The sequence below is a fragment of the Prionailurus bengalensis genome, chromosome D4 (assembly GCF_016509475.1).
Source record: "Prionailurus bengalensis isolate Pbe53 chromosome D4, Fcat_Pben_1.1_paternal_pri, whole genome shotgun sequence".
Lineage (NCBI taxonomy): Eukaryota > Metazoa > Chordata > Mammalia > Carnivora > Felidae > Prionailurus > Prionailurus bengalensis.
The window spans coordinates 93,273,582-93,286,020 of NC_057359.1; the positions used below are offsets into that span (position 1 = coordinate 93,273,582).

General features: G+C 71.5%; 1 protein-coding gene across 5 annotated transcripts in view; it reads right to left on the reverse strand.

The window, feature by feature from the left end:
• KCNT1 (potassium sodium-activated channel subfamily T member 1) overlaps positions 1-12,439 on the reverse strand; it is a 35,054-nt gene that overhangs the window by 4,502 nt on the left and 18,113 nt on the right. For 4 of the 5 annotated variants that reach the window (XM_043567386.1, XM_043567385.1, XM_043567389.1 and 1 more), the window contains 18 exons: positions 11,764-11,928; positions 11,490-11,626; positions 10,441-10,504; positions 10,245-10,353; positions 9,660-9,768; positions 9,160-9,309; positions 8,776-9,011; positions 8,401-8,638; positions 7,368-7,473; positions 6,228-6,400; positions 5,811-5,882; positions 5,429-5,563; positions 5,174-5,285; positions 2,619-2,720; positions 2,251-2,334; positions 2,039-2,167; positions 1,699-1,719; positions 745-1,078 (listed from right to left, as the gene is read on the reverse strand). In XM_043567386.1, coding sequence (XP_043423321.1) covers positions 745-1,078; positions 1,699-1,719; positions 2,039-2,167; positions 2,251-2,334; positions 2,619-2,720; positions 5,174-5,285; positions 5,429-5,563; positions 5,811-5,882; positions 6,228-6,400; positions 7,368-7,473; positions 8,401-8,638; positions 8,776-9,011; positions 9,160-9,309; positions 9,660-9,768; positions 10,245-10,353; positions 10,441-10,504; positions 11,490-11,626; positions 11,764-11,928 — 2,476 coding nt within the window. Of the gene's footprint in view, positions 1-744; positions 1,079-1,698; positions 1,720-2,038; positions 2,168-2,250; positions 2,335-2,618; positions 2,721-5,173; positions 5,286-5,428; positions 5,564-5,810; positions 5,883-6,227; positions 6,401-7,367; positions 7,474-8,400; positions 8,639-8,775; positions 9,012-9,159; positions 9,310-9,659; positions 9,769-10,244; positions 10,354-10,440; positions 10,505-11,489; positions 11,627-11,763; positions 11,929-12,439 lie in introns of those variants that run through there. The other variant, XM_043567388.1, reaches the window with a different exon arrangement.

Genomic DNA, 12,439 nt, shown 5'->3' on the forward strand with positions numbered 1-12,439 from the left:
CCTCTTGGAGGGGGCTCTAGGGTCCCGTCCCAGGCAACATGGCACGAAGCAGGGTGGGGAGAGCGGGCGCCCGCTGGGGCGCAGAGTCCCCAGGGCGGAACCGGCGCAGGCCGTGGGCGCAGACAGGCAGCGGCGGGAGCGGCGTCCCCTCAGCCCCACCGCCAGGCAGCCGCTCCAGAGAGAGGGTGAGCAAGGTCTGCTCTCCTCCGGGCCCGCCCGTGGTCAAGGTCGTGAGCTTTTCCCCAAGAGAAGCTCCAGAGAGAAGGGGGCTGCCGGCAAAGACTTAACGCCTGGGGCGGCGTTGCCAGCGGGGCGGGCAGGCGGCCGTGGCGTCCGCTGTGGTCGACGGAGGGCGTCCCGGCACCGGGCCATCCGTCCAGCTGCCCCCTGACGCGCCCCCTACGCTCTGGCTGCTGGGAAGGCGCCGGAGGGGCGGCCCGGGGTCCCCCCGTTCTCCACGAGAGCACAGCGCACCCCCGCGTGTCTGATCCCAGAGGCGGCTGGTCCGCCCGCCAGCGAGGTCCCTGCCCTTGGCTTTGGGGAGCCCCGCCCCGCCCCGCCCCGCCGCTTCCGGTCCTGCGTGCCGGGGCCGTCCGCTCCGGTCCCGGTTACCCCTGGGAGGGGCCGAGGCCCCAGAGCCGCAAGGGGGCGCCCTCCTCGCGCCAGAGGGGCTCCTCCGACGGGCCCCGCGGTCCACCCCGTGCTGCCCCGGGCCCGGTAGCGGGCGGGTGGCCGGGCCCTTACCGTAGCCGGTGGTGGGCAGTCCCAGGTGCTTCATGCGGTTCTTGACCAGCTCGGAGAGCTCCTGCCGCTCGGAGCGCCGGTACAGGCTGAGCCGCTGCTGGCTGGCCCACTCGGCGGCCGCCGCCTTCCCCGCGGGCTTGGGGCCCTTGCGGCTCAGCCTCCGGGCCCAGGGCAGGCTCTTGCGCCGCAGCAGGGGGTGCTCCGCGGGGTCCCCGCCGACCGAGTGCCGGCCGTGGGTGCCGCCGCCGCCGCCGCCGCCTCCCGCCCGCGCGCCCCAGGGCCCCCGCGCGTCCTGCGTGTCCGGGCCGTCCTCCACACTCACCGAGATCTGGGACTGGCCGAGGGGGGAGGGTGAGGGCCGGGCCGGGGCCGGGGAGGTGCGTCCCCCCTCCCCCGCCCCGCGCCGGGGGACCCCAGGGCCCAGGCCCTCCTCCCGAGCCCCAGACCGCCAGCCTCCGGGTCTGCCCGAGTTTGCCGGGTGGAAGAGGGCAACGCCTTCAAGCTCTCCGGGGCCTTGTGTCCGTGGCTCCCCCCCCCCCCCCCGGGCCCTGCGCTACCCCTCTTGTACCTCCGTCTCCCCATATTGGGGGGCGGGGGAGAGCAGGGACGCGGGAGGGGTGTGGGCGGCACCCCGGAAGGGGCTGCGGGTGTGGAGGTTGGGCCAGACCGTCAGGGAGGGGGCCACAGCAGGACACGGAGATGGCACACGGGGCTGGAGGAGCCTGGGCTTCCCACCCCCGGCCTCAGTTTCCCCTCGTGTAAGGGAGGGGTGATCCCATGCGCCCTGAGCTGCGCCACGGCCCACGCATCCCGGGGACTCACTCCCTGGCCGGGCCCTTGCCCAGAGCCCAGGGCCCTGTGCCCCTCCGGACTCGGGGCGGTGGGGGTGGGGGGTTCAGGCGGGACGGTGCACACGTCAGCACGCCTTGACGTGAAGTCTGAGGGGCCACTCACCTGGGCTCTGAGGTCATGTGGCTGCAAAGGAAACGGGGGGCAGCCTGGGTGCCCGTGGGCGCCTCTGCCCCTGCCCCCCGCCCCAGCACTGCCTGAGCCCCCTGTGGGCTGGGACCAGCACGCCAGGCCGCCCTCCTTCTATGGCCTCCCCTGCCCCACTCTGCCCCACTCGGGGGCCACCGCCACCCGACCACGCGCAGGGCCGCGTGCCCTGGACCCTGGAAGGGCCTGGCAGCAGAGGCCCGGGTCCCCAGAATTGAACGTGGGAGGGGCACGCATCCACAGCCCGGGGGCTGCTGTATGGGAGCCCCCCGCATCGGGAGCACCCCCGGCCCCGAACCTCCGAGCTGGAGAAGACGTGGCACTCGGTCCTGTAGATGCCGATGGGGATCTCGGCGCTGGAGGAGCACAGCTTCTGGAAGAGGCGGCCGTACGTGCGGATCCACAGGTCCTCCTCCGTGATTTTCATCTAGAGCGAGCGGTGGTCTGAGCGGGGAGCCCGCCGCGGGGCCCCCAAGAATGGTGCGCCCGCCCGCCCAGCCCCTGACGCACGGCGCAGAGGTAGCCGGAGCCTGGCGTGGTGTCGAGCCCCAGCAGCAGCCTGGTGATGGAGATCATGTAGTCCTTCACGAAGGACTGGTCGGACAGGGAGGCCGCAGTGAGGCCGGGCACCCCGGGGGCCGCCGGGCGCCCTCAGCCTCCCGCGGGGAAGCCCCTCCTGGCCGCCGCAGTCCAGCTGGTCAAGAGGGATTAGAAGCCCAGAGGCTGCCCGGAGCGGAGCCCGGGGCGGCGCCCTTCCGAGAGGAGAGGACTCGACGGGACCCAGGGAGGGACGCCCGGGACCGGGACGCTGGCGGGAGGTGGAGAGAAGGCTCCAGGCCGGGCGTCCCGGGGCCTCCCTGCCTCCCGCCCCCGCTGACCTGATAGAGCAGCGTGTCCAACATGCTGATGCTGAAGACACGGCCCGCGGCGAAGGGCAGGCGGAACATGAAGGCCAGGTTGGAGCCGTTTTCGCGTTCCCTCTGCAGGAAAGGGGCACTCAGGGGCGCAGGGCAGGTGGCCGGGCGCACGCGAGCGCAGCCGTGCGTGCCGCGGCGGAAGGCCGACCTCAGGCCTCGGCGCCAGCTACGTGTCCCCCCCTCCCCGCCGGCGCACTCGAGGCCAGAGCCCGGGAGCAGGGATGCGGGTCTCGCTTGGGTCTCGCTGCCCAGAGTTCCAACTAACGTGAGTCATTTTGTCACCGAGCTGGTGGTTTTAAGTGAAGTCGGACGGGCCGGTGGAGCGTGGGCTCCACACGCGGAAACCACGGAGACGCCTGCCTCCCGTTCTCTGTGGCGTCCGCGGGGACTCTCCTGTGGCTGCGAGGCCCGTCTCGTTTCTAGAAGCTGACCGCCTCCCTCAGCTTGCGTTCCTCCCTTCGCCCCCACAGCCAGCAGCGCGTCCGCCAACCCCTGACCCGCCCCTCCCTCCCGTAAGGTCCCCGGTGAGGACCCTAGGCCCACTCGGCCCACACGGGACCATCTCCCGTCTAGAAGTCCCCTCGGTCTGCCCCGCACCCTGGCCAGGCCCTGGCCAGTAGGATATGGGCGCGTTCGGGGCCATTATCCCCGGCGGCCGAGCTCCGTCCACGACCGATGGCCGGACAGGCCCCCCTCCTTCCCACGGGGACAGACTTGCTTCGAAGGCAGAAGGCAGGCAAGGGACCCAGAGGGCGAGGGCGTCGGGTGCGGGCCGCCAGGAAGCCGGTTCTGGTGGTGGCGCCCCGTCCGGTGGACTGAGCCGCGTCTGCGTTCGGGCTCTCGGGGCGCATCACAAGGGCGAGCGGCCGTTACAGACGTCATGTCCCTTCACCCCGAGCGGCACCGGTGAGCCTCGGAGAGCACGGAGGGCGCAGGGGAGGCACGGCGCTACGGCGCCTTTAGCGGGACTCGGAGAAGCAGCCGCCCGTCAGGTGCCCGCCTGGGTCCCCTTTATAAACACCTTCAACGGTCCTTGAAGCGGAAGACACGCCCACTTTCGTAAAAGTAAGTCGCCATCAGCGCTTCAAGGAAACGCTCGGCTGCTCCTGTGGGGGGACGTCGCCGCCGGACCTTCCGTCTGAGCCGTCAGGAGCCCGCGTGCCTGGCGTCCAGACGAGGCCTCCGTGGCCTCCAGGCCCGGCACTCGCGGGGGCGGGCGGGGCGTGGGCTCCACTGTCTCTGAGGGTGGGGGGGGGTGGTGTCGGGGGGTCCCAGAGCTCTGCCAGTGCCGCGGGACCTCAGGCCACATCGGCCAGGAACGGCGGATCCGCTTTTCAAGGCACCTCCGGGGTCACACGCCCGGGCGTGCTCACTCCAGGCCCAGAAGACGGAGCCACACGACGGGCTCGCCATCCTGGGCTGGGCAGGCCGGCCCTGCCCCCGGAGGCCACGCCGTACAGCGAGGAGGGTCGGCTGCTGGGGTCACCGCGGGGGGGGGGGCAGGGGCGCCGGGTGCACGTCTGCCGGAGCCCGATCCCGTGCCGGTCAGTCACCCCGGCCGTGCTCGGTCAGACTGCCGTTCCCGGAGCTGGGAAGGCCGCCCCAGCCTTTGGACACGGATTCCCGGCACGCTGGGCCTGCTGAGACCAGCGTCCGCCTTCCGGTCGTTCCGGGGGATGGAGACTCGGCCCACAGGCCGCTGTGCGGGCTCCGAGCGGCCCCGGGCGCCGGGCAGGGCGCGGTCCAGGGAGGGCCCGGGCGGGATGGGCGCCCGAGCGCCCGGGGCCGCTACGCCCGGGCAGGAGCTCCGCTGCCGCCTCCTCCTGCCCGCCTCGGGCTCGCCCCTCTGACACGTGGGGTGGCCTCGCGGTCCACGATCCGCGTGGGTTCGGGGGGAAGCTCCTCCCTTGTCCGGTGTGGACGGCAGCTCCGGGCCCGCAGGGAGGGCCCACTGCTCCCGGCCTCGTCCACGGCGGTGCCGTCCCGGGCTCCCTGGTCTTGCCTGTGTGGTGCCCTCAGTCTACAGTCGTGCCTCCAGCAGCGGGGCAGGGGCCACAGCACCAGGGCCGAGCCGCCTGTGCCGTAGCCAGGGCCCGTGTCCCCGTGGCTGGTCCCTGGGCCCAGAGCATCATGCCGACGCCGGCTGACGCCCTTCCTGGAGCCCCGAGGAGCGAAAGGCGGAGTCCGCTGGCCACCACTGTGCTGTGTGGCCCGAGACGGGGTCCTCCCCTCTCTGAGACCGGCCACGTTTCCGGTTTGAGCACAGCGTCGGGGGCGCAGGAAACGGGCAGTCTGCGCCCCCCGTGTCGGCATTTACGGACACGACGGGCAGCCTCGGCCCCAGCCCCGGACCCTGCCTGCAGAGGTACGACTGTCCGCTTCTGGCCGATGACCCTGAAGGCTCCCGACGACACGGTCAGGAGCCTCGAGGCCCCTCACCCACTCTCTCTGGGCTCCGAACCCTGACAGCAGGTCGAGCGGGGGGCGGGGGGGGGCGTCAGGTCGGGGCCCGTTACCTTTTCCAACTTGGAAAGAGCCAGAGAGTAGCTGTCCTTCGCACGGAACTGCATGAACCGCATGTTGGAAGGGTGGGTGAGCTCCGTGGTGATGCTCAGGCTGGGGAAGAGCCTGGGGGGAGGAGGGGGCTCAGGGAGGGGTCCCCCGGTCACAGAGGCAGCAACGGGATGGGCTCCCCGACGGCTGGGGGGCTGGCTCGGGACCCGGCTCGGCCCCGCCGCACCCGCCCGGGGTGTGAGCCCCCCGCCCCTCACCGGAACATGGTCTGCACGTTGACGATGGTCTTGGCGTCGGCCATGTAGTCCTCCTCCGCGCTCATGGTGCTCTCCTTGTCCACCACCACCAGGTTGTCCGCGTAGATGATGCCGCACTGCAGCAGGCTGTCCAGGCTGCAGGGGGCGGTGGGGAGAGGCCACGTTGGGGGGGGTCCCCCTCCGGGCCAGGTCGGGGGTCCCGGGAGCTCCCTTTGGGTGCCCTCCTTCCCCCTCCACAGGCGGTGGCGTTCAGCCGCCTGGACCCCCACCCCCGGGTAGGGGGAGACTCGGGAGGAGGGAGGGGGAGGGGCCTCTGCCAAGAAATGGGCGCCCCCACCCCCACCCCTTGGGCTCTGGGCTGCGCAGGGAGGCGGCGCCTTACTTGTCCACGGAGCCCTCCATGTAGTAGACCATGGGGAAGCAGCATATGGCCTCCAGGAAGTGGTGGTCGGGCCTGCGGGGGGGAGCAGGTCCTGGGGCTGCCGTCCTGCGGGGCCGTGTGCCCCCCACGCCCTGCCTGGCCCTGCCTGGGGGTCCCCCGGGGCCGTAGCACATCCGACAACGGGGCTGCTCTTTGTTCCACCCAAGGGGAAACCGCGGGCCGAGGGCGGGTCCCGCCCAGGTCAGACCCTGAGCTCGGGGGGCACGGGGGCCGGGGCGAGGCCTCCGGGGACTCCACGAGGGAGGGAGGTCAGGTGCCACCAAGGCCCGGAGGGCCCGGGGACAGGGCAGGGGAGGGGCGGGGCATCCGCGGGTGGGGAGCACAGGTGCGCGTGGGGGGGGGCGGGCCGGGCCCCACTTGTTGTCCAGCAGCAGCACGATGGGGTTGAGCTCCTTGCGCGACCGGTAGTAGGCGCGCAGCGGCACGATGAAGTTGTACAGCCCGTTGCCCGCCGTCTCCGCGGAGACGATGATCAGCTTGTTCTTGAAGCCGTAGGCCTTGGCGTCCTCGTAGCTGTTGTGTTTGCAGCCCTGCCGGCGGGGGGTGGGGGGGGGCGGGCCCAGCGTTAGCCCCGCAGATAGAGCCGCCGGCCCCCCCGGTCACCGTGCCCGCGAGCACCGGTTCACCCGGAAGCAGAGGGCCAGCTGCGGGGACACGGGGAGGGTCCTCAGGATGGAGGACCGCGGCCTGGGGGCTTTTCTTCGGCTGCCCCCCCCCCCATGGGTGAGCAGACCACGGGGCCTGCGGTTGGCGGCAAGTGTGGGAGCCCCCTCAGCCCCGCCACCCCTTGACCCCGCGTCTGCACACAGGGGCCGCTGCGGTGACCCCTCACCGGATGGCCGACAGCCACCGGCCCCATCCTGTCACGGCCCGTCTGCCCCTCCCGGCTGCCGTGAGACTGTCCCCGCGGCAGAGCGCGAGCTGGAGCCAGGGAGGGGGGCGGTCACGTCAGGGAAGGGAGAGAGGTGTTGTGGGGACCCGGCCTTTAGCAGAAACGAGATCTGGGCTGTGTGCACGTACGTGTGTGAGTGTGCACATACGTATAGTGTGCGTGCGCGCGCGTATGTGTGTGCAGGGGTGTGTGTAGTGGAGGGAGAGGGAGCTGAGATTACCTGAGGGATCCCCCTGCCCTCAGGGAACACGCAGGGGTGTGGGGAGGGGTCTCCACCTGCCCTCGGGGACACGCAGGGGTGTGGCGAGGGGGCTCCACCCGCCCTTGGGGACACACAGGTGTGGGGAGGGGGTTCCACCTGCCCCCGGGGACACGCAGGGGTGAGGGGAGGGGGCTCCACCTGCCCCCGGGGACACGCAGGGGTGAGGGGAGGGGGCTCCACCTGCCCTCAGGTGGCGGGCAAAATCACTCTTCCAAAGCGGAAGCACGTTTACCGAGGGCGAGACCCGGGGAGTCTGGGCAAAGGGCCAGGAGTCCCCTCTTGGTTTGGCAGTTTTTCCATAGGTTTGTGATGACGTCACACAGTGTGGCGGGAGGTGACCCACCTTGTCCAGCCGCAGGCAGCAGAAAGGGGCCTTCACAGGCAGAAGGTGGCACAGGGTGGGCGAGCTGCCGATGTAAGGCGAGTTGGGGGGGTAGCCCTTCACGTACCTGGGGGAGGACAGGAGCCCTCAGCAGGGCCACCGGCCACCCGCAAGAGGTGGTCCTGAGCCCGCCCCCCACGGGACCTCCCAGCCCTCCGCCCGGGGCCCAGAGCATGGCAGGGCCTCGTCCCAGGCGGCCACACGGAGGCGCCAAACCCCGTGGACCCGTCCGTGCCCCTGGCCTGCATGTGGGAGCATAGCTGTGACAGGGCATGGTCCTTTCCCTGGGGGTCGGAGGCCAGGAGCCGCACAGCACGCACATGGACACACATATGAGTTACACCAGGCCCGGAAACCACGGGTAAAGCCCTGAGGGGCTCTGATGGCCGGTCATCCCTCCCCGAAGCCCCCAGCACCCTAGCGAGCGAGCTGGCAGACGCCGGCCCCCCGCCCCTCTCTGCTGGCTGCGCAGCGCCGGGCCAGTCTCCCCAGCAGCGCCCAGCTCACACCCCCCCGGGGGCGGCCACCCGGCCACGGCTGGCCCCCAGCAGTGCCGGGGAGGGAGGACCTCAGAGGCCAGCCCACCCCTGCCCCACGGTGTCCAGCAGCCTTGGGCACTCCCCTGGATCTCAGAGCCGGTCCCTCCCCAGGGCGCGTCTGCTCCCTCTGAGGTCTGAGGGCCAGAGCCCGGCGCGGGGGGGGGGGGGGGGGGGGGGGCAGCGGTCACAGGCTCGCTGCAGGAGCGCAGGCACCCGGCCGTGGCAACAGTCAGCGCGCCGCCCCGAGGCCAAATGGCTGAGGAGCCCCGAGGACACGCTGGGGCAGCGGGAAGACCTGGGCCCCAACCCAGGGCAGGCAGAGGGCTCAGGAAGGGCCAGGGGCGGCCAGGCCTGGCCTGCGCCGCACCAGGGACCCCCTACCCGCGACTTCCACAGGCCACGCCCATTCCCCTCCCCCTCCCGTGGAGAGCGGCTGTGCCGTGCGCGGCACTCACTCCGCCGCGGACAGCCCCTCGTCCTCCGATGGCGTCATCTCGTCCTCCGATGGGTCACTCAGCAGGTCGCAGGGCAGCAGGGCCGAGCTGTCGGCCAGCTCCAGGACGGGCGCGATGCTGGGCCGCCGGCTGCCCGAGCCGTTCTCCGCGGGCAGCGTCAGCTTGCCGCCCCCCCCGCCGCCCCCGCCGCCCGGCGCCGGCCGGCACTCCGTGTTCTGGAGGTCCATGGCCACGGTCCCTGGAACGGAGCGGCTGAGCTTGGCCGGCGGGCCCCTCGCCAGGCCCCCGTGGGGGCGGCGGGTCCCCGGGGCCCCGGGCGCGGAGTCGGGTCAGGCCCCGCCCCGCCCCGCCCCGCCCCGCCCGCGCCGGGCTCACCCATGGAGGCGACGATGCTGTGCACGGGCAGGCGGCCGGACCCTTCGTACAGGCCCTGCCCCGAGAAGCCCTTCTTCTTCTGCTTCTCCTCCTGCTTGAAGATGAAGGCCGAGTTCTCCTCCTTGGTGATGTTGATGTAGAAGCAGGTGTCGGAGGCGGCCAGGGTGTGCCGGGGCCCCGGGTTGAGCAGGATGCCCTTGTCCTCGCGCTTCAGCCCGATGAGGCACACGCCGTACCTGGGCGGGGGCGGGGGCGGGGCGCGGGCGGCTGGAGGGGGCAGCGCCCGCGCCCCCAGCGGCCTCAGAGAGGAGAGGCGGGGGGTCGTCCCGGCCCAGGGCCCAGGGCCCGCCCCCGCCCGCCGGCCGCCCGCCCGCCCGGCCGTACTTCTTGTGGGCGTGGAAGGCGGCGTAGGTGAAGCTCTTGCCCTGGTACTCCCGGAAGAACTTGCTCTCCGCCATGCGCACGTGGTACACCTCGTTGCCCGAGCACCGTCCGTACATTCGCTGCCACTGCTCTGGGGACTCCTGGCCTTCCCTGGGGCGGGCAGCCGCAGTCACCGCCTTGACCCCTGACCCCTCCCTGCATGGCCGGGCCTCCGGGGAGGATCCGCCCTGGGGGCCGCCAGCCTGGTCTCTGTCCCCGGGCGGCCCCCGATGCTCCCCGGCCCAGCGGCGGGGAACCAAATGTACTTTCTCCCCCAAACCAGGCCCCACCTGCCCTTGTCCCTGTGCCCTCGACCCAGGGCCCTCTGGGCACCCCCACCCTGGTCCCTGCCTGCAACTCCCAGCAGCCCCCTGGTGGCTCCCCACTCCGCCCCCCCCCCCCTTGGCTGCTCTGACCCTCCCTGGGCGCCCCTCCCGTGTCTCCCCTTCCCCAGCACTCACTGGCCGCGGGACGTGTGCACCAGCAGGGTGATGAGTGTGGACGTGGCCGGGCAGATGCAGTTGAGGGCCAGCATGGCGTACTTACACTCTTCCTCACACACCACGTGGTCTGCGGCAGGAGGGGCCGGGTCACCGCCCAGGCCCCACTGGGCCCACAGCAGGCGGCCCACCGCCCAGCGCCCTCCCTGGAGCTCCCGCCTCCCCGACCTCGTCTGCCCCAGCACCTCCGTGCTCGACTCCCAGCGTGGTGAGAACTCGGGGGCTGGCAGCACCCGCTCACCTGTGCTCCGGAGCCCAGCTCGAGGGCCCGCCCACCTGCCCCCTGGCACCCCTGGCTGGAGCACACCCCAGAGATGCTTATCAGATGCCCCAGCCCTGGGCTCCTGCCCACGCTGATCCCGGGCCCCGGGTGCAGGACTGCCCCCTCAAACGGCTAGACTTACATGGGCTCCACCGCCCCCCACGCCGGGGCGAGGACACTCAGCTGTGCCTCCTGCCACGCCTCCGCATGCTCCAGCCCCCACTTACGGCCCGGCCCTCAAGGTGCACACTCAGCTGGGTGCACACCCGCGGCCCCCAACGTACCTGCAAATTTGACGTGAAACTTGTTCTCGGGCTTGAGGATCTGGACGTAGAGGGGGCAGTTGGGTGCAAAGTCCTTCACGGCCCAGGCGCGCAGGATGGTCTGGTGGTCCTGGGGCGGGGGGGGGGGGTCAGTGCTGACAGGCGGGAGGAGGGGAGGGTCTCTGGCGGGGCGGGGGGGGGGGCCCGCAGCACTCACCGCTGCCGTGCGATCCACCTCGTTGCGGCTACTGAGGATGAAACAGGCCTCCCCGTTGTCCATCCTGCAAAGCACCGGGTCTGAGCGCTGCCTGGACCCGTCCACGCTCCCATCTCGGACGTCGGGGGCTCAGGGCAGAAGCTGGAAGTGGGGGGGGGCCCCGTCGAGACCCCACCTCACTCTGTGCTTCTGAGCCGGTGTCGGGGCACTGACCAGCCTCGGTGACCCCACTAAGCCAGGGCGGGGCTGGGGCAGTCGGGGGTGAAGATGTGCCCACCTGCTGGCCTGTCCCTCCCACGGTCTGGGCACCCGGCTGACCTGTTCTGGTCTCTCTCTCACCTGGAGAGCCTCTGGCCGCAGCTGGCTCCCCCCAGGGTGGGGAGGCCTGCACCCTCGCCCCGCCTCCACCCTGCACCCCACCCACCCTGGCTTGTCATCTGTCTCTGCCAGGCCCGTGCCTCTCCCAGCCCCTTGGCCTGCAGCTGGGTCCTGGGTCACAGGCTGGGCCCCTGGCCACTGCCGCCTCCGTGCTGGATTCCTTTCCGAAATTTTATAGGTGAGATAGTGGGGCCCAGGGCTCAGGAGGTGGGCACTCCTGCTTCCCCTCGGGCTAGCACCCACATTCCATCACAAAGGAGGAGGAGGAGAGGCTTCTGGAATGACAATGTGGTGGCGGTGGGGGGGGGGGTCTCCTGGGGTGTGCACCGGCACATTCTAGAAAGTTCCATGTAAGGACGTTGTCTCCTTAACTCACTCTGTCAGCTGGTCTTTCAAAGAAAACTGGCCCCCAGCCCGTCTTCCCACCCCAGCTCCACATGGAGCCACGCTGGAACCTGAGAGCATCCCCAGGGGGGAAGACTGACAGGTGAGGTGGGCGTGGCCAGGTGCCGGAGGTGAGGTCAGCAAGGGGCCTGTCTGGCCGGGTGAGTGGCGGGCAGGGAGCCGGGGCCGCTGCCCGCCCTGACGCCCCACCCAGACTGACAGCCCCACGGCGGCATCCGTGCCCTCCCACCCTCAGCGCCACACCCTCACCCCCCGCCGGCGCTCACTTGGCTCGCATGAGGTCCTGGTCCTTGAGTGCGGAGCCCTGGAGGTAGATGACCCGCTGGGACCACAGGGGGATCTGCAGGACCCTGCGGACCTGGATGTCCATCTCGGTCGGGCACAGGATGACCACGTAATAGTCCTGCAGGCCGGGCCGAGTCAGTCCCCGTGCGGGCTCACCTCTGCCGCCGCTCGGCACCGCCCGACCTGCCCGTGCCGGCCTGTGTGGCGCGGGGGCCGACGGGGGAGCCGAGGCGCACGGCACCCGGGGGGCCTCACCTGGAGCCGGGGGTGCGCGTAGAACTCGTTCAGGAAGTCCATGAGCAGGTCGATCTTGAGGGAGCTGACGCACAGAATCACGTGCTTCTCCGTCTGGGCCCGGTGGCGGCTGTAGTTGCCCCCCGACTTCTGCCGCTCCATCCACAGGTACACCAGCTCCTCGAACTGCGGGGGACAGCGGGGGACAGCGGGGGGCCTGGGGCTCAGGGGGCTGCGGGGGCCCCGGTGTCCCCCGTGGGAGCACACACGTGGACCTCCCCCGGCCCCCAACACCACAGGCCACGTGGGGGCGGGGGCCACGCGGGGGCAAAACGGACACCCAGGCTCCCGGCCCAGGAGGCCGAGCGACTGTCATCCGGTGCCGAAGTCCGCACTCCGGACACGGAGCTGACGACGAGATCCCTTTCAGAGAAACGCGAGGGCGCCCTGGGGAATTGGCAGCCGGAGCCAGAACTGGGCACGTGGAAAGGGCACCTTCAGTACGAGTGGTTACGAGCCCGCGTCAGGGCTGAGCGCAGGTCTGGGGGTGCCACCCGCCCAGCCCACGCTTCCCGGATGTTTGCCTGGAGTGTCGGGAGTCCTTTTAAATTAGGGAAAGGACAGATAAAAGCGTCATGGTGACGGGACCCCCGCGGAGCCGCCGGGGTGCTGGCCTGCCCGGGGCCCCCCCTACAGC